Source organism: Malaclemys terrapin, chromosome 12 (genome assembly GCF_027887155.1).
Source record: "Malaclemys terrapin pileata isolate rMalTer1 chromosome 12, rMalTer1.hap1, whole genome shotgun sequence".
Taxonomy (NCBI): Eukaryota; Metazoa; Chordata; order Testudines; family Emydidae; genus Malaclemys; species Malaclemys terrapin.
The window spans coordinates 17,869,224-17,890,987 of NC_071516.1; the positions used below are offsets into that span (position 1 = coordinate 17,869,224).

A 21,764-nucleotide genomic window follows, 5' to 3' on the forward strand; every position below is an offset into this window, starting at 1 on the left:
AGACAGACTAACCATGTAGATTCACCAATATCTACAGGCATTCAGGAATGAGACTATTTTATCACTATTCAGACCACAGCACTCACAGGAAAACCATGCAACCTGATCTTACTTTTATGCTCTTATAATGCAAACTTTCAGGTAGCAAAGCAAAAATTAAGAACATACTGTTCCACACCTAATTTTAAATACCAAATGCTGTCCTTTTACACATTCTGATTTATCTTTTTCCCCCCAAAAGAAAATCAAGAGTGTGGGGGTTTTGTTTTTACCAGATTATCCGTGGAGGAGACAGACTGTCTGTCATCTGGAATTCCATTCGTTTGTACATTTTCATTAATACCACCAGCAGGGGCAAGATCCACTGCTTCTAATTCAGATGGGGCAGTAGCTGTTTCAGCTGCAACATACTTTTCTTCAGCCACTTAAATAAAAAAAATAGACAAAAAAGCACAAATACTTGCAATAATAAACTCACTAAAATATCAATGTCATACAAATTCTTAGGGTGCACAGGTGACACTTGTGGTTGATGGACAAGAGCCGCACTAATCAGCTAGAGGGAGCTTGTCTCAGCTTCAGCCAGAGGAAGGGTTACTGTGATACAGTAACTCCTCACTTAACGTTGTAGTTATGTTCCTGAAAAAGGCGACTTTAAGCGAAACGATGTTAAGCAAATCCGATTTCCCCATAAGAATTAATGTAAAATGAGGGGGTTAGGTTCCAGGGAAATTTTTTTCACCAGACAAAAAGACATTTTGTGTGTGTGTGTCTATCTATATAAAATAAGTTTTAAACAAACAATTTAATACTGGTACACAGTGATGACGATTGTGAAGCTTGGTTGAGGTGGAGGAGTCAGAGGGTGGGATATTTCCCTTACTGATAAATAATGAACTAGCAATTGGCTGAGCCTTCAAGGGTTAACTCTCTCACTCTACAAGGCAGCAGAAATGGAGGGAGATGTGTGCATTTCCCCTTTAACTACACTGCCTTGTTAATTAGAGCAGCTTGCTGAGACCTCAGCTGCTGCAAGCTCCCTCCGTCCTGAGCCCTGGTGTGTCCCCCTGCTGCTCTATGGAAGATGGGGGTAAGCAGGGTGCAGGAGCAGGGGGCACCCTGACAGCCCCCCTCTTCCCCCCCCCCCCCCCGCAGAGCAAGAAGGAGTCTCGGGGAGCAGCTCCAAGGCAGAGGGCAGGAGCAGCACATGGCAGTGGGGGGAGGGACAGCTGCAATTGCTAGCCTGCTGGGCAGCTGCTGCACAGGGAACTTAGGGGAGCTGCTGGTCCACCCTGGTTCCAAGCCCCCACCAGCTAGTTGCAACGGGCTGCTCTTCCTGCAAGCAGCAGACAAAGCAGGCAGCTGCCAACAACATTATAAGGGAGCATTACACAACTTTAAACAAGCACGTTCCCTAATTGATCAGCAACGTAACAATGTTAACCGGGAGGACTTTAAATGAGGAGTTACTGTATATGGAAGGATATTGACAGTGTTCCTATTACAGGCCTTATTAGGCTCAACATCATCTGTGGATCTCAAAATAAATTAAGGAAAAAGGCATTCCATACTTCTAAAAGCACAAGGCAAAAGCTGTATAAATATATACGTTTACTTGGGAAAGGTTCTTCTGATATGAAAGTTTTACCTTTAACAGCGGATACGACCACATCCTCCAGGATGGCTGTAACCATTTCCTTGCCTCCATCAGTGGTTTCCTCTGATTAAATATGCCAAGAAATAGGATTTTTTGTGGGGGAGGTAAGAAGAATACTGCAATTTAGTGTTTTCTTTTAAAGGCATTTTATACATACAACCCCCCCCCCCCCCCCACCACCACCACCACACTATGTAGGTAACACTACATTTTGTTTACTACAGTCAAATATTACTGAATAAGCACAAATTTGTTGTTAGTACTATTTTACCGAATAAAACGAAATACCTACAGTAAAGAACATTAAGTATGAAAGTCAAGCAAAGATTAAGAAATGCCCAAATGGAGGTTGCAGAGGCAGCCTTAATTTTGACCCTTGTGCGTAGCATTATTCTAGGATTATGAAAATTTTTGAAGTAGATGTTCACATACTATTTCCCCCCCCAGGACTTCCAGCTAGCTTTAGCTCTGTTTCTAGACACCTTACCTCACCTTCTCCATTCCTCCCCCAACCCCATTTACTCCCCAACTGAAAACAATAAGGTCAAAATCCAGCACAACCCTGCACACACAGATTTTATATTACCAAGTAGTTCAAGAATAACATTTCACTCATTTCAAAGTGGTTACACTTTGGTAAAGAAAATGTTTGAGTCCCAAGGATATCTATCCACTTTCACTGACAAGTCTGCAAGACAAATGCTGTAAATGTGTTATCCTAGAATATTTGTCTTGGCAGTTACAGAGCTAGATAAGACTTGCAGTTATGGGAACTAAACCTCCCATTTCAACAACTTCCCTAACATGATCATGCTTTTCCACACCAAGAAATTAGAGCCAGGGTGGGTTGTGCCCCAAAGTAGAGAATAGGAGGGAGGAGAAGGGAGGCAGACCTGATTGCCAAAAGAAAGGCAGTGTTATTTTCATGATTTAACGAGCCATTAAAAAAAAAAAAGATGGGAGTTTAAAGAATGTATAGGGATATACTTAGAATTACCCCTGTGGGCAACTCATTTTACTGTAAGTCAGCACAAGCAACATGATCTTATTTACCAGAGACTGAAGGAGTCCGATCTCTTTCTGGCTTTTGGTCTGCATTTTCGGTTCTCTCAGGCTCGCCATTTGTTAAATCTGTTTTTTCAGGGGTTGACGGTTTTCCTTCCTGTTGGCCGTGACGCAGTAGATTAATCTTCGGAGATCCTGCCATATCCTGAATCATGGGAGACTCAGATTTTAGTTGATTTGGTTTTTCTAATTCTCTGGCATCTTGTATCTAAAAAACAAGGTAATACTATTTCTCCAAAAACACCTCATAATAGAGCAAAGAGAAGTTTAACCAAGAATATATACAAGTTCACACTTTAAGACAGAGGTAGTCAAATTATTTTTTGTCCCGGTCCAAATTTCTTGGTCAAGGTACAGACTCCAGAGAAGAAAAATAATAATAAAAAAACCCCAATAATGATAAATAAATAAAAAGATTTCAGGGTCTGTTAAAAAAAGTGTTTGATGGTCCGGATTTGGCCCTCGCTCTGCCTATTCACTACCCCCGCTTTAATGGCTATTAGATTTAATTAGAAACCAATCTTTCTGCTCTAGCTACAAGCTTTGTGGATTTTTCATCTTAAATTTTATTCAAGCTGCTCTATTACACTTGACAGATTAGCTTTGCATAAACATAACCCCCTTCAAATTTGAGCCCTGTTTTTCCCTTACTTTCAAATGTTGACTATTACTGAGTTCATTCACTAATCATGTTTAATAAAAAGTTACATCTGCATTTGTCTAAAGTCTCCTCTATGCTTTGCTTGTGTAATGAATTGCTTTACTTTGAAGATCAAATCAAACATTTTTGTAAGTATGCCTGCATATATGGTATTTGATTAGCAAAGATTAATAGAGCTGTGTTTTCTTGACATTTAAAAGAGTACAATTTCTCTGAGGGCAAATCCAGAATAAAAAGTCCTTTCGTAGTGGTCAGGGGGAGGGAGCTTTATTCTAGAGTGTCCCCATTTCTTTATGCAGCTCTGTTAAGCATAAGTTACAGGATCAAATTCTGTTGCCAGTAACACATTTCAAACCAGAATTTGGCCCAGATTTTCTTTACTACCGAGGAAGAGATATTGTATCACAACAGCACAAAAAAAAAAAAAAAAAAAAAAAAAAAAAAAAAAAAGTAGAGTAGCGTGTTCATTTTTCAAGGCTAAACATTAAAGATGATGGATTGGTAAAAGCAATAATGACATACAGCTTGATTCTCCATCCGGGTGAAAATAACATTCAGCATCTGAGTGAGGGTAGCCTTGGCAGTAGTCTGATTAATGAGATTTTTACTGGCTAGATAGATGTTATAACAGGTTCTAACAGTCTGAAGGATGGTTCCTTCATGAATTTCTATATATGGAGATGTCACAGCAGTAAGAAGAGCCTAAAAAAAACCCCAAAAAACAAAAAAAACACCATTACACACACACACACACACACACACAGAGTAAAATTGAAATCTAAATAAATAGGAACCACCATATTTTAGAAGATTTAAACAGGTAAATAAGTAGGCTGTGGCTTTGTTATGGAATATACGTCTACTCCAATCCACCTTTATAAGACTATTTCTTTGAAATCAAAATTAGATTGGAGGAAGTTTACACAACAAACCCTTACAATCTCTTCTAACCCTATGATTTTATAGCTGAAATTTGTAAAGAGATTGGAGATATCAAACGATCTAGTCCATGCAGTTATTTTAAAAGTATGTCAATGTTTGCATCAAAGACGACATATTGTAATGAAAATAAGGACTCTCTCCACCTTCACAATCAGTCACAGATTCCTTTCTTTGACCAATGGAAGCTTTAACGTTTGACATCAAATTATTGGATTTCCACCAGGCAAACTTCGGCTCTCACCTGCAATACCCTAATATTTCTGGACCAAAACCAGACTAGTGATGCTACTATAGCATGCCAGATCTTTTGAGCACAGTGTATGGTGGACTAATATCTACTGAGCCACCGACATATGCCTCTAATTTTATATAGTCTCAAGCAATTGCTGCTCAATTTGTTTTAATTTTTATCAAAAGAAATAGATTTATAGTCCCCATTCTTTACCAGTTTATACCCTTTGAAAACCCCATTGAAATCAATGAGACTGCATAAAGTATAAGCAGGTGAAGAATTTGGCCTTTAAACAGGCTTTCAGATTTAGGAATTCTATTGCTGCAGCATAACATACAAGATGGAAAGAGTTTTCCATTAAGCAAACAAATTCCTAAAATGAACTTTAGAAAATAGTGAACTGAAATACCTTAATTATTTGTAACTGCACTCCCTCATCTGTTTGAGGACCCTGAAAGCAATTGCAAACGGTCTCAACTATCCGGTCAATCAGGCGCTTTCCAGGAGCTCCACTATCTGGAGCATTGCCAGTGATATGTCCATATGCAATGAGTTTCTAAGTGGAGAGAATAGAGATTAGAGCTTTACACATTGTCAGTTACAAGACACCTGCAATACAGCGCAGGAAAAGATTTTTGTATACAGTTCTCCTAACCAATTACAGCCTCCTACAAGACAATGTTCACCTTTGCTGACAGCACAAAAATGAGCCAGACCAGACTGAGTCACATGTATGCTCGGATTGTCCATACGTCAGACAACTAAAGCTTTAAAGAAACCAAACATTTTTCCAAGTTAAACAGCTCCTTTGCAAGCTTTGTACCAGCAATGAGCAGGTAGATACAAAATGCCATCATAAAAGGACTTCATGCCAGTCCATATAATAGTCAATAGAATACAAATGTGCATTAGCAAAATTTTCTGCTATAACATAAGCAAGTTTTGGTTTTTGGAGTTATTTTTAACACCACAGAAAGACCAAGTCTGCTTAAATAGTGAAATTCCTGAAAAAGCCCGTTTTAAATTATTAGAAACAGCTGATAACAAATGGACAATAATCAAAGGCCCTGATCCTGCACCCAAAACTCCAACTGACTTCAAGTTGGTGCTACAAGGCAGTTTAAGGGTTTACTACAATGGCCCTATTAGGAATGCTAGTTTCCACCTACAAATCTTTATACAGAATGTTTTACCACGTTATGTAAAATGGTGAAGTGCCTGAAAAGCTAAAGCTGACATATGCTTATTTAGTTCAAAAACTGCTTCAAGAAAGGCAGCTGAAAAGGATCTTTTGGGGACAAGCTTTCAGATCACAGCAAGATTTTTCAGCCAAGTTTTGCAAAGCCCTATTGTGTGATTTACATATATAAATTACTCCTGGGGAAATTCTGCACCAAAAAATTAAAAATTCTGTGCACAGTATTTTAAAATTCTGAAAAATGATGTGTTGCTTTGACAAAACACCACAATATAATCACACTCCCGGCACCGCAGCCACCTGGGACTGACGGCCGGCAGGAGTGCTGGGAGAGCTGGTGGTGGTGGTGGAGATAAAATTTTGCAGAAAACATTAATTCTCCATTGTGCAGTGGCACAGAATTCCAGCAGGAGTAAATACAGAATGGTTTTTGTCAGAGCAATTGTACATGTTCCGGCTAAATTCATTCCTTCACTGTCACGATTACTAATAAAAGGACAAAAGATTTTAGACCTGCAATTTTGCCCATAATACCTCACGCTATTCCCGTTTAAACAGAATACTTACCTGCAAGCAGTCTAGTGAGGTACTGATGATGCGGGGGGACTTTGATTGGCAGGCCAGCTCAAATGGAAGGAAATACTTATCTGCTTCGATGAAGTTTGCTTTTGGTGGAGAGACAGTGCCTTGCCTAGTTTAAGAGGAAAAAAATTATTGCTTGTGTTCTGAAAAATTCTACTACATTTTCACCCTCTTCAAAATTAAAGCAGATATAAGTGACACGCCGCAGCATGTAAAAGGGATGCAAGTTTCTCCCTACAAAACTGAATACATTTTAAAACCCTGAAGACTCAATCTGCTTTAAAATCCAACTTCAGATTTTCTTATATTACAGCTAATCATTTTGATACATCCCTCCTCACAAATAGCATACAGTCAGATTCTCCTTTCACCTATATTATTTTAAGCCATTGTGGTTTCAGTGGAATTACTCTCCATTTACACTAGTACAAGTAAGAGAAAAACCAGGCCCACTAATTCAACAACTGATCTCATTGAGGGGGGAAAACAATAACAGAAAGTGTGGAAATGGCAGACGTGCTAAATGACTTTTTTGTTTCAGTTTTCACCAAAAAGTTTAGTAGCAATTGGAAATCTCTTAATGAATGCCAGTGAAAATGAGGTAGGCTCAGAGGCTAAAATAGGAAAGTTAAAAATTACTGTTTTCAAATCACCAGGGCCTGATGAAATACATCCTAGAATAAAGGAGCTGATGGAGGAGATATCTGAGCCATTAGCAATTATCTTCGAAAAGTCATGAAAGACCCGTGAGATTCCACAGGGCAAATATAGTGCCAATCTATAAAAAGGGGAATAAGGACAAACCAGGGAATTACAGACCAGTCAGCTTAACTTCAGTACCCAAAAAGATAGTGGAGCAAATAATTAAGCTATCAACTTGCAGACACCTAGAAAATATTAAGGTGATAAGTAACTGTCAGCTTGGATTTGTCAAGAACAAATCATGTCAAACCAACCTAATAGCCTTCTTTGACAGAGTAACAAGCTGCGCGGGGGGGAGGGGAGAGAAGCAGAAGTAGAGGTGGTATATCTTGACTTTAATAAGGCTTCTGATACTGTCTTGCATCACCTTCTCATTAACAAACTAGAGAAATACAAGCTAGATGGCGCTACTACAGTAACTCCTCACTTAACGTTGTCTCTGTTAACCTTGTTTTGTTGTTATGTTGCTGATCAATCAGGGAACATGCTAATTTAAAGTTGTGCAATGCTCCCTTATAACATTGTTTGGCAGCTGCCTGCTTTGTCCACTGCCTGCAGAAAGAGCAGCTCGTTGGAGCTAGCTGGTGGGGGCTTGGAACCAGAGTGGACCGGCAGCCCCCCTATCAGCTCCCCTAAATTCCCTGTGCAGCACCACCCAGCAGGCTATCAATTGCCTGGCAGTTCAGCTGTGCCTCCCCGCACTGACATGTGCTGCTCCTGCCCTCTGCCTTGGAGCTGCTCCCGGGAACCTCCTGCTTGCTGTGCGGTGGGGGGGGGGGGGAGAAGAGGGGTGCTGATGTCAGGGTGTCCCCCTCCCCCAGCTCCTGATCCTCATCTCCACGGAGCAGGGGGGGACAGGACAGGGCTCAGGACAGAGGGAGCTTGCTGGCAGCAGCTGCTGTCTCAACTTGCTGATTTACTTAAAAAGGCAGTGTACTTAGAGTGGGGTCAGCGTATTTAAAGGGGCAATGCTTGTCTCACACACGGTGTGTTTCTGTGTCTCTCTCTGCCATGCTGTGTTTCCTCCCTCCATTTGTGCTGCATTATAGAATGCGAGGCTACATTAACAAGGTGTTAACCCTTGAGGGCTCAGCCGAGTGCTACTTCATCATTTAGCAGTAAGGCATTCCCTGGGAAATATCCCATCCTCTTCCTCCACCACCTCAACCAAGCTTCACAATCATCATTGCTGTGCACAGTATTAAATTGTTTAAAAAACTTATACTGTGTGTGTGCGCACATCTCTCTCTCTCTCTCTCTCTCACACACACACACACACACACAGTCTTTTGTGTGGAGAAAAAATTTCCCTGGAACCTAAGACCCCCAATTTACATTCATTCTTATGGGGAAAATTGGATTCGCTTAACATTGTTTCACTTAAAGAAGTATTTTTCAGGAACATCACTACAACGTTAAGCAAGGAGTTACTGTATAAGGTGGATGCACAACTGGTTGCAAAACCGTTCCCACAAAGTAGTTATCAGTGGTTCAGTGTCATGCCGGAAGGGCACACTGAGTGGGGTGCTGCAGGAATCAGTCCTGGGTCCGGGTCTGTTCAATATCTTCATCAATTATTTAGATAATGGCATAGAGAGAGTATATTTATAAAGTTTGTGGACAATACCAATACCTGGGAGGGGGTTGCAAGTGCTTTAGAGGATAGGAATAAAATTCAAAGTTATCTGGACACATTGGAGAAATGGTGTGGAGTAAATAGGATGAACTTCAACAAGGGCTAATGCAAAGTACTCCACTTAGGAAGTAACAAATCAGTTGCACACATACAAAATGGGAAATGACTGCCTAGGAAAGAGTACTGTGGAAAGGGATCTGAGGGTCATAGTGGAGCACAAGCTACATGAGTCAATAGTGTAACCATATTGCAAAAAATTCAGACATAATTCTGGGCTGTATTAGCAGGAGTGTGGTAAGCAAGACATGAGAAGTAATTCTTCCGCTCTACTCTGCGCTGATTAGGTCTCAACTGGAGTATTGTGTCCAGTTCTGGGCACCACATTTCAGGAAAGATGTGGACAAATTGGAGAAAGTCCAGAGAAGAGCAACAAAAATGATTAAAGGTCTAGAAAATGTGACTTATGAGGGAAGATTAAAATAATTGGGTTTGTTTAGTATGGAGAAGAGAAGACTGGGTGGTGAGGTGGGAGAGAATGGGACATGACAATAGTTTTCAAGTACATAAAAGGTTGTTACAAAGATGAGGGAGAAAAATTGTTCTCCTTAACCTCTGAGGATAGGACAAGAAGCAATTGACTTAAATAATTGCAACAATGGCAGTTTATGTTGGACATTAGGAAAAATTTCCTGTCAGGGTGGTTAAACACTGGAATAAATTGCCCCAGGGAGTTGCAGAATGTCCATCACTGGAGATTTTTAAGAGCAGGTTAGACAAACACTTGTCAGGGATGGTCTAGAGATAATATTTAGTCCTGCCTTGAGTGCAGGGGACTGGACTAGAAGACATCTCGAAGTCCCTTCCAGTCTTACAATTCTACAATCTTGGTGATAACGGAGAGTAGCTCTATAGAGACCATGTGAAGCTTTCTGGGGGACTGGTGACTTGACAAAATATTTTAAGTAACAAGCAACATTACGAGAAGTGAAAATGCTAATAAATGGAGAAGTTTCCAGTCACTGGCCAGAGGGCCATGTGTTTGCAAATTTTTTTTAAGAGACTTTTATGAATTCCTTGCATTTCCGAACTGGCAATCTGAAAACAAACATTGAGACTGAGATGGACATTTTTATTCTTGGTAGGTAGCAGAGCGAGAGGAGAAGCCAGTGATGATTTTGGAAACTGATTTACAGACAGACACCAAGGATGTAAATCTGTGAAACTATGACATATATACTAGCTGAAGATTAGGACTTAAGTGTGCAAATAAATTTTAACTGCCATTTATCCATTTAGGAATTAGTAGTGCTTTTCATCATGCTCTTTACTCCTCTCAGAGTGTTTCACTAAGTGTAGCTTCTCTTAGCATTAACAGGTAAATAGGCCTTGACAATTACTCTCTCCAATTTTCCACTCAGTTTGTGATTCACAGATTCAAATGACTACTGAATTTTTATACGTCCATAAATCTGCTCTTAATTAAAAGAGAAAAACTACAGCCCTCAGATTATATTTTGATGTTCATACTGAAACTTCATTTTTAAAGGAAATACAATTAAATATGATGCGACTAGGGAAAGATCAGTCTCAGAGACTCAAATATCTTCTGTTGGTCCTGAATTCCCCCTCCCTATACCCCAAGAAATGTCAGAATCTTTTGGGAAGTACTTTTAATTTTGTATTTAGATCTTAAGCGCGCACACACACTCTTACTTTCTTCCACGAAAGCCATCTCTAGCTTTTACTAACAATTTAGATACAGTATTGCTTAAATATTTTATTAGATTCCGCTTTATTAATTACCATTTGTCAGCTTATCCCCATCCAACTCCAAAACACCATCCTAACACACTGGGGGATGCATAGAATGTAAAAATTTTCCCATTAAGATACTCAGATTAATAGTATACCATCCCAGAGAGAGAGAGAGAGAGAGAAACACACAAAAATAGATATGATGTAATAACACGGATTCACAGAGTTGCTAATGTTGGAAAGAAATCCAGTGACTTGGCTGACCTGTAGCCAATTAAATGTTATCGCAGACCAGCATTTGTGATCAAAACAACTAAAAACATGCATTATTGAACACAAAATAACCATAAAAAGAAGAGACTAGGATTTTCTATGAACAAATATGGTTAAGTCATGACTATTAAGAGACAAACCTAGTTAACAAAAGGAAGTGAAAAATTGGCATCCTTCAGAAATGTGGCAGTTATTTGTAATGAAATGTGCTGGCAGTTACGGCTTGATTACCCACAACCACGAGCATTACATAATTAGTACTCTCTACATACACATGTTTCCTTACACAGACAGTACCAAAGCTATTCAAACTCTCCCCAATAAGCAAGCTTGTTTGTACTTTGCAAAAATTGCTGCTCAGATACTTGCACGCTCACTAGTGTGCAATCTTTGACACATAGCAGCAAGAGAGGTTGCTATAAATTGTATTAAGAACTTACCTTTGTTTTTCTAGATCTGCTTTTATTTCATCTAGGAAAAAAAGAAAAGGCACAACAATGAAGATACCACAACATTCAACAGAAATGGTCATTACACCTTCTGAATTTACATGCCAGTTGTCATGAAGTAAACTAGTCTCAAACTAGAAGTTATATATCATTAGTGTCTGCTATTCCTTCTGTTGTATATTAAACAAAGCTTCCAAACATAAATAAATCTGCTTGGATGTACACTAACAGCAGAACTTTTTAAATTCAGTAAATTTTCAGGAGTGTCAATACAGCAATCACCACCAATCAGAAGTACACACGGCAAATGTTACTTTAGCCTTTATGCCACACTCTCAGTGAAATCAGAACACATAATAATCTAAGATCCCAGTACTTTAACAGTGACCTAATTTTCACTAGCTGTGGATAGCAGTCTTATACTCGTATAACTCCCAGACAGGATACTGTCAGTATCTTATCTTGTTTCAAGTGATAATCCTGGACGATGGGCAATTCACTCTGTACTTGCTCTTCAAAACCACCTTTGGAGGAGCGTCATTAGCCTTGGACTAGATGTGCACAAATTCGGATGATTTTGGGGTCACCTGAGTATCCTAATAACTTTGCTCATTCTCAGGAGTTCTGTTATGCAAGGAATAGTAAGTGAATGGAGGAACGCAAAGAGCTCCTATGAGCATTCCATACATATTTCCATGGATCCGTTTATTTATCAAGACTTGTGACCGTGTCACCGTGTATTGGTGACACTGTGGCACCAATGGCACATTACAATTGATAGATTATTATTCCAGAACTACATTTTGAACTTCTATGGTGCTCTCTATCCAAAGATCTCAAAATGCTTTAACAACCTAGTTGGGCCTCCCAACTCTCCAGGTGGTATTAGACTCATTTTATAGAAAAAGACATTAACGTTTTCTAAATCTGGGATCCTTCCTCCTCCCACTGTTTCTGTAGCTTGTGTCTGTGTCTCAGTGCCACAGTTCTGAATAATATTACATACTTAACAGCTCCTTCTCATTCCAACTCCTTTCTAAACAACCCCTCATGCTCACTTAGCCTCCCTAGAATTTGACCCACAACTGGGCCTTGTCCACTCAAACTTTAGACATTTCTCACACTTCCGAGAAGTGCTAGGGTAAACAAAAAGCAGTCACTGAGACTGGGGTGGGAGTGGTGGGGCGAGAGAAGCTTCTACCTGGTTTTCTCTAACATTTGTACTAGACTAAGATGGGGGACTTGCTGCAGAATCCCATTGTAAAAACACACCACAGCTTTGATCACAACAAGAGATGCTTTTGATTGGTACAGTAACTTGCAGTGTTTCAGACAACTATACATCCCTTACATATATCTAGCATTTATACACAGCACATTACAAGAATGAATCCCCAGTGTGCCTGTCAAGTAGGTAAGTGAATTAGTACTATTATCCCCATTTTACACACGAGGAGATGGAAGAGAGAGGAAGTGACCTGCATAAGATCAGTTAGTGACAGAGCCAGAATTGGAACTTGGGACCTTCGACTCCTAATACCACACTTATCCTTCCATATCACACTACAGGTCAATGTGTTCAGCGATTAAAAGAAGGGAAGGGGCAGGCAACAATGAGCAATGGCACAAGAACAGACTGAACTCTTTGGACAATATGCTACCTATTCTGCACACAACAACATCAGAGGCAGCAGCAAGATTGAGTAACATCCTTCGAGTTAATGAAGTGCAAGATCTTGAAAAGCATGTAATGAGACCCATAGTATGTCATGGCTAACTATCCTGTTTCTATGTGGTTTGTTGAGATACAGGTGGGCAGTGTAGCTTAATGTATAAAATGTGTTGAGCTCCCTGGATGGCAGGAATTATAAAAATTCAGAGTTTTATTATGAGATGACTGCTGAGTGGTCCTGTCAAACAGGTTTCAGTGTAGACCTGACATAGCTGTAAGCAGTATTTTTGCAAAGTTTTCAATTATAAGAAATGATTGCTTGCTGATCAGATCTTAAATTTCAGAAAGAAAAACAAATGGTTTATAACTGGTGGTGGCTTCTCCTTCTAGTGCTATCAAAAGCCAGATAAACAATACTCTGTGTTGATTAAACTAACTTTACTCACATGAATAGTCCTATTGGCTTCAATGAGATCACTCGTATTAGTAACGTTAAGCATTATCAGAGAGATGGGGTAGAGATTGGGCTGGGTTATATAGTCTACCAGATGAAACTATGGCAGCAGCCCCAGGTGGTGGGGCAGGGGGAGACAGATCTCATGTGGTCACTGAGTTTGGTAGAGGTCATTAATGCTCATTTTGTCATAAAAACTTTGCAGCTAAGTCTTCCTTTCAGCTGTTTAAAAACTAATCTTTTTATTTTGTTGGAATTACACAGAGTTAATCATTCTCTGAAACAGTCATGCTTGTATGTAAACTGCTCACTAGCACTCTTACACAACGAGGCTTATCTCCTACTGCTTAGGCTAGCCATTTCTTGGCTCAAACAGCAGGTAATGCAAGGGCTTGGTTATGCGAGGAATTTAACCAGCATAGCCATTCCAGAATAACTCCCCGTGTAACTCGTATTCTCAGAAGATTCCCTCTTTCCAGCTTAGTTTACATCTACAAAGACATTCTTATTGTGAAATAAGTGTCTACATGGGGAGTTACTTCACAATAGCTATAGTTACGGCTGCGTGTCTGTCACAGATTCCGTGACCTCCCTGGACTTTTCCAGCGGCCAGTGCTGGCTCAGGGGCAGTCCAAACCGTGCAGCTCATGGGCCAGCAGCAGCGGTTTGGGTGTGGGAGGGGGCTCAAGCCTGGGGGGGTCCCTGGCTCCCACCAGCATGTCCCTGCAGCTCCTAGGGCACCCCCGAGCACCTGCAGCCCCTCAGCCCAAGTTTTAGTTAGGGGGTATATAGTAAAAAAAGTCATGCATAGGTTACGGGCTGTGAATTTTTGTTTACTGTCATTGACAGGTCACAGGCTTTTACTAAAAATACCCGTGACTAAAACGTAACCTTAGCTATAGTACTTTAAATTCACACCCTACCTTATTATGGAAATAACTTCCCCATGTAAATAAGCCCTCAATCTCTCACATAGTTCAGATCATTTGTTTGAGTTTCCTTCCCCCACTAAATTGGTTTATCTTGCATGTAATCAATTTTGTTTAAATGGATCAGAGCTGTCTGTTTTCCTCTCTAATGCTGCATCAGATACCAGACTGAAGTTTGCAAACCGATGAAAAACGACGTTTCCAACTGAATAGAACTGGCCTTAGCTACTTCCTGTATTCCATCAGATAGCAAGGGAAGCTACCTTACTTCTTAGTCCTCAAGGCTCAACATACACTCCTTATTATGAATCATACACTAGCTGTTTCCCCATCACAATTCTGATGTAAGGTTAATATCCACATAGTTTTAGGATTAAAATCCTGTACACCAATACTCACTGAAGATACAAGTCTATACATTTTTCCAGAACTTTTGAGCTGATGATTTGAGATCTACTATCACCGGTCATTGCATAAGGTATTCTGTCTGGTTCAAGGATAATGCAGAAGAACAAGCAAAAGCTTTAAAACACAAGATTTAAAGTAAAATTCAGCTGCCTAATATTATGACAGTCCCCTCAGCTCAAGATTTAAAGCATGGCAGGACCCATTCAGGAAGTGACCAGAGACATTCTAGGATCAAGAGAAAGGTTAGCTAAATTCCACTTCCGGCTCTGAGACTGACTCGCCGTGGAAACTTAGGCCATTCATTTAATTGCTCTACCACAGTTACACCATCTGTAAAATAGTGATAGTACTAGCACACCACAAGCATGCTGTGTGGCTTCATTCGTTTTCTGTAAAGCACTATTGGGCAAGAAAAGTTAAATGTTGGACTCTCTGTGGCATGACAGCATCCCCTTATGCAAAATTCCATGGAATACAGGCTATAGTAGTTTCGCAACTAAGCTTGTGAGTTTAAAAACCATTCCAGTACATACTCCACATCAAGAGTTTTGCCTAATGTCAAGGTGAGAACATAATGTATAACATTAATTTATTTTTCTGGCAAACTCACAAGATGCTACTGGCAACAGCCCAAGACAAACCTACTTCTTTCAAAAGATGGACTATGCCACATCTTTTTGGGGGAGTGGAGCAGAAAAAAAGTCAGTCCAGAATTGTGGCCTCTAAAAAAAAAAAAAAGAAAAAAAAAAAGAGAGAAAGGCTTCTACTATTTTAGCCCTTTAAATGGGCTGAAACAGTAAGATTACAACCAAACTTCCTGAGCATTACTTCATCAGGGATAAAGTATGCAGGGAGCAGCTCTTTTGACATAACTGCACGGTTTACAAAGAAAACGGATTTTTAACTACTAGTCCTGCAAATACAGGCTGGAACTCAAGAGCCAAATTGTTTGCTTTATGGGACATGCATCACTAGCAATAGCTACATTTTAATTCCAGAATCTAGCAGTTCTGCTACAGACAAACAAGCTAGAATACAATCCTTCCCCCTCTCCCTCAGCTCTGCTGATTCTGCACTGTTAACAGAAATAAAATTATTTTTGGTCACAAAAACAAAACGATATGAATCCAAATACATAGAGGGTGCAGATCCATTGAAGGAAACACTATTTTTTAAAAAGAAGAACAGGAGTACTTGTGGCACCTTAGAGACTAACAAATTTATTAGAGCATAAGCTTTCGTGGACTACAGCCCACTTCTTCGGATGCATACAGAAGTGGGCTGTAGTCCACGAAAGCTTATGCTCTAATAAATTTGTTAGTCTCTAAGGTGCCACAAGTACTCCTGTTCTTCTTTTTGCGGATACAGACTAACACGGCTGTTACTCTGAAACTTGTCACTATTTTTTAACAAAATCCCACCCCCCATGCTTTAAAAAAATCTTGAAATGTCAGAAAAAAAGCTATCTGCAATCCACCTTCATGGAATAAAAGTCAGAAGAGAAAAGCTGAACCAGATGGATTCCTTTGTATTTTGGCAAATAATGTCAGGTAACAAAGACTAACTCAAGAAGAAACAGGGAGTAGTCAAATGTATCCATAAAAGACAAGATTGTTGCTTTTGCTGTCCAGATGCCACAGTGATGGGAATGCTGAGTATAGTGACTGAACAGGCAAAGCTACCCTAAGAGGACTCTACAAGTTGTGCTGGAAGCTGAAATAATTGGGAAATAATTTAATATAATTGTGACTGCATAGTTAATAAAGGCAACATGTTGATAAACCATCTGTTTGCCCTTATTGCATGGTGGCCTGAACCTATATCACTACAGTAGAATGTTCTTCACATGCACTACACTTTGAGGATAGGAATAATTTGCTTAACATATTGGCATTTTGCTAGACATTTTATTTGTTCAAAACGCTGAGGTCCAAAAGTCAAACTAGATAGGGAAAGTGGAATTAAGCTCTGCCCACAATCCCAAAACAACTGAATCTTTCTATGATGTAATCAGCAGTAACACTTAATGAAGAGATTTCAGTTATGTTAGGCTTCAATTAAGTGCATTTTCACATTTCTCTGAGCTGCTTTTATTTGCAGAATCAGGCAGTCTGCCTCAAGTGATTTTCTTTGCAACTATTAGGACTACAAACTTTATTTCAAAACTATTAAAAGCTTCAATTCTGCATAGTTTGATCAAGCCGTACTAGAGAGATAGCTGGCATATGGCACCAGTAAATCTAATCCAGGGGTTGGCAAACTTTCAGAAGTGGTGTGCCGAGTCTTCATTTATTCACTCTAATTTAAAGTTTCACGTCCCAGTAATACATTTTAACGTTTTTAGGTCTCTTTCTATAAGTCTATAATATATAACTAAACTATTGTTGTATGTAAAGTAAATAAGGTTTTTAAAATGTTTAAGAAGCTTCATTTAAAATTAAATTAAAATGCAGAGCCCCCCCTGGACCAGTGGCCAGGACCCGGGCAGTGTGAGTGCCACTGAAAATCAGCTCATGTGCCACCTTCGGCACGTGTGCCATAGGTTGCCTACCCCTGGTCTAATCCCTGCCTGATGATTTGTTTTTTTAATATAAATGCAGAGTATGTTGCTAACTTGTAATTAAGATTGTGCCTTGGATAGTCCTGTGGCAATGGAATTCAAAACTATGTTTAATACTCAGAATAGTTATTGGAAATGTTTTCACCAGCCTTTCTAGACAAAGTTGCTGGTGGTGATGCAAGACCTTCCGCTTGGAGGCACATCCTGCCTGTTCTCAGCCGGTCTGGTCAAGACGACTTAGAATTTGTCTTAACTAGAAAAAGGGTGAGATTGGAGGAAAGCAGGGCTTTGGAGAGGAGCCCGGAGTTGGAGCGCGGACCAGTAGGTTTTTGCCTGGAGCTGGAGCGGAGCCGGAGTGGAGCAATTCAAAAATTTAATTGCTCCAAATCCCTGGAGGAAAGAGTCTGTTTTTTGGTTTTTAAATGACCCATATTGACTATGTTGGGGTTATAACAGCTGTTATACACCCACCCACACCCCCACACCCACACCCCCACGGGAAGTCTAGTGAAGACCGTGTAAAACTGAGGGGCTTTGTTTCACCACATGTTAATTATTATGTTAACTAGCCAGATTGTAAATTGTATCATACACCACAGATGTTTATTCAAGGTCACTGCAACTTAAGGTTAAACAGGACAAGCAACAACTGTGCAGTCCTATCTAACTTTGATTTTAGAGTCAATTTAATTAACGTGTTCACACACAACTAAAAAGGTGAAGTGTAGATACATGTGAGATTTCCTATGCATTCACCCGCTACTAGGCTGGCTGCATAGTTTTGTCATTTAAAAATACTGCCACGTCACTTTAATGCAACCATATGCATGGCTAGTCTTGTGTCTTTCTTTTAATTACTGCCCTATGTTTCATCTTGTCTATATCCCATTGTAAACTCGTCTAAGCCTGTGTTCCAATACATTTGTAAAGTGCCATATATGCCTATAGTGTTCTATAAATGCTTATTATTCAGCTATTTATCCCGAGATTCTGGATACTTGTCTATTTTACACCAATTTTCTTGAGTTCACTGTCCTCCAGAGAGCAGAGTCTCTGTTTAAAGACTCCATTTCTCCCATTCAATTTCTCCTGGGGTTTACAAGCATTAAGGGTACAAGCTACTATTACAAGCACTGCTGAAGCAAGACTCCGAATGAAGGAATCATTCAGACTCCATTTATTCTACACCCAATACTATACAACTCAACTAAGAAAAGTCTACAGAAACAAGTTGCTACAGATAACAGGCAGGACAGTTCTCGCCCCATAGATGGTCCTGACATAGTTAGGAGCATGACTGGAAAGTCCTTTCCTTTCATTCCTGTCTGGACTCCTGTTTAACATACAACTTAAACATCTTCACAGTATGTTTCTCTTTTCTATGATGAGCTTTATGCTAGACATTGAGAAGCTTCTTCTGAGAAAACTGCAGGTTGCTGATCTATTTGTAACCAGGGAGAGTGGGAATCTTGTAAAAAAATCATCAGTTACCAGAGACTTGAAATTACAGAGCAAGAGTACCTCCACCTCTTTTGACAAGAATCACCACAACATTCAGGGGCAATTCACATGTCAAGGGACATTTTCTCATCAACTGATTAATGTTACATACACATTTGGTTGATTTCAAATTTCACAGATGAACATTATTCTCACTGTCAAAAGATGTCCTCAAGCTTAATAGAAGAAAGTCCAGCTTTTCGCAGTTCCTTTCATATTTTTATAGTACAGCTGTGGAACTTCTCAGTTACTTGTATACATTCAATTTAGGAAGATACAATTGTGAGAATAATTCAGTTATGGGACCTGCAGAATATCAACAATTTTATTTTCTAAATCAATTTAAGGACATGTGCATTATCTTGTCAAGGCTCAAAATCCCACACATTAAAAGAACAGCTATACAATTTAAAAGATTTGAATGTGCCCCTCAAAAAAATCAAGACAAGAGTAATAGGGGTGGGATTTTAAAGTTAGAGAGAAAAATTAAGCTCCCAAATTTAGTGCTATCGGATTCAAGTTTATTACACAGGACATAGAAAGTTTTATTGAGGGGTTAAATATCAAGATAGTTAGTAATCAATCGAACTAAATGATTATTTAGAACAATGGAGTAGCAAACCTCACCCCCTCCAGTTATTTAGAATGAGAACCCATCATAAGTGCACCATGTTCTCCACAGGTACAGGTAGCGTGGGTCACTGATATATTAGTGTATTGTGGTCTCACTCGCTATTTTATGCTCTGGCATGCTATTAATTGAAGTATCATTAAACAATAAAGATCTGTTAATAAATGAGTATTCTAACAAGGAATTTCAAAAGAGACAGTTGACAACTGCATGATGTTAGTTACACACAAAACAAAATTCATCTTAATTCACTGAGCTCTTCTTTCACTTGATTAGCTCTGCTGGCAAATCATTAATTTAAAAAGAGTGCTAGATTATTTCTTTGATATTCTGCAACACAATTATAGGAGTGTTTAAGATTTGAGTGGCCAGAGAAAACAGGTCTCATTAACAACAGAAGTCTCTTAACAATTCTGCAGCCTTATTCTCCCATAGTAGTTCCCTTGGATTAGGCAGTCTATCCTCAATTTCCCAGACTGCAAGGGTTGTGTTACTTCCACACTCCCCAGTGCATTTCATACTATACATACTTGATAAACTCTTTAAATAACAGTTAAGATTCATTAATTATGAATTACACCAATGAACTCCAATGTAACTTATTTTTTTTCACCTGGAATAGAAAGGAGTTCATCTGATATGGAGGAAAATTTAGTAAATGAAGTATTAATACCTGGAAGTATAAATAGAAGAGAATGTATTCATGTTGCTGCTGAAAAAGTTATTTGGCAACACTCACCAAACATAACTTGTAGAGATTCCTTCAATGTAGCAACCAAGGCTCTACATGAGCAGGAATAGTTGAGCAATAGATTATCATCTGCCCAGGCCAACTTTGTGCCTGACACAGGTTTGGAAACAAATATCCAAAAATGTGAAGAGTCAGCTTCATACCAACCATCACCACCAGTTTTCCCCCAAAGACAGTCTATATGCAGTGACACAAGAAATTAGTTCCAAATTCATTTATATCACTCTTATCAGAGCCTGAGCCACAGGGAATTTTATTAATAGCCCTAGTGTCTTTGACCACACCGCTTTAAGTGCTTTTTGATAAAATTGTCTAGTTTCCTTTTGTTAATTATTCACTAGTAGAAATAATCCCGTGAAAGACAAGTACAATGAAATTGGGTTCCCCCCCATAATTAGCATCACAGGATTTCACTTTTTTGTTTTACTTCAAGTGTCAAATAGTCAAACCAAGATCAATACATCTACTGGTAGCTAGTACTGTATTACCCATATTATTATTATCTCTTGTTTATTAAACACATTTTTAAGAACTAGAAACATGCTATTTATCACAGCTGTTGCATCTTACTACTTTAGACAACAGGCCTACAACTGGATCAATGCACACTCCTGTGCCTATATACAAATCCAATTCCAAGATGGGAGCTTTAGATTGTGAACTCTTTGGGGCATAGATTATTTTTTCCATGTGCATTTGTACAACACCCAGCACAATGGAGTCCCAAATCCTCATTGGGGTTTCTGAATCTGGGGTCGCTAAGGCAATATGTATACCACCATCACCACATAACAGAAATAGTCAACTTAAAAAAAAAAAAAAAAAAATCAAATCACACGTATACCTGATTCCTGATCCCACCTCCCAGTCTACTGTTAATACACTTAACTCCAGAATATTTCTATAAGGCAGAGCTGGGGTGGAGTGTGTCTTTTTTTTTTTCCTTTTTTTGGGGGGGTGGGTGGGGGTGGAGGGGGGGTATTTACATAGTGCACCGGACAGCATTTCATGTCTAGTCAGTTTCATTGTTTTCCCTGCATACTCAATGATTCTTTCCACCTATTATGTATTTCACACAGCTCTAGGGGAAATACACTTAAAAAAGAAACAAAACAAAAACAGCAACACTTGGTTTTACAGTTTTTGTGGCTTTACAAGTACTCCAGGGTAAATATAGGACCTGAAACTTAACTGATTAAAAAAAATTCAAGTTCATGTTATCCCTTTAAAGAACAAAAAAAGGCATTTTGAATATAAAAACTGGACTGGTTGGCCAAATGCCATTCCCTCTCCTGCCCAAACTCTAATTTCCATTATCCTATACACTGTAACTTTCCCAAAATCCATTAACTTGGCTAATATAGAAGATTATTATTTGAAGAATAAAAAAAAGATGTCAAAGAATTATCAGCTTGTTTGATAGAACTGTTCTTAAAGTTGATAGTTTTTTAACAGTCCCTCCTGGTTTCCAGCTGTATAGCCCCTGAACTAGTTTAAAAAGAATCCACAGACAGCATTTAAATTTTACATTAACATCAGAAGTAAATCAATTGGACCTTGTTCTTTTCTCTGAGTTAAAAAAAAAAAAAGCCTCGTTTTCCTTCCCCCAAGCAAATTTGTCCAGAGAATAACAGAGTCTCTAAGAGTCAGGAAGATCCAGAGTCACGCTGTTTGCTCACAGACCGAAGAGGATCCAACGTGGCAGAT

The 21,764-nt window shown here is 39.2% G+C and overlaps 1 protein-coding gene across 2 annotated transcripts in view; it reads right to left on the reverse strand.

The window, feature by feature from the left end:
• Positions 1–21,764, reverse strand: part of ARFGEF2 (ADP ribosylation factor guanine nucleotide exchange factor 2) — a 56,213-nt gene that overhangs the window by 33,676 nt on the left and 773 nt on the right. The window contains exons 2-8 of one of the 2 annotated variants that reach the window (XM_054045466.1): positions 11,144–11,174; positions 6,323–6,446; positions 4,967–5,113; positions 3,906–4,085; positions 2,711–2,867; positions 1,649–1,720; positions 273–424 (exon numbers count right to left, since the gene is read on the reverse strand). In XM_054045466.1, coding sequence (XP_053901441.1) covers positions 273–424; positions 1,649–1,720; positions 2,711–2,867; positions 3,906–4,085; positions 4,967–5,113; positions 6,323–6,446; positions 11,144–11,174 — 863 coding nt within the window. Of the gene's footprint in view, positions 1–272; positions 425–1,648; positions 1,721–2,710; positions 2,931–3,905; positions 4,086–4,966; positions 5,114–6,322; positions 6,447–11,143; positions 11,175–21,764 lie in introns of both variants that reach the window. The other variant, XM_054045464.1, reaches the window with a different exon arrangement.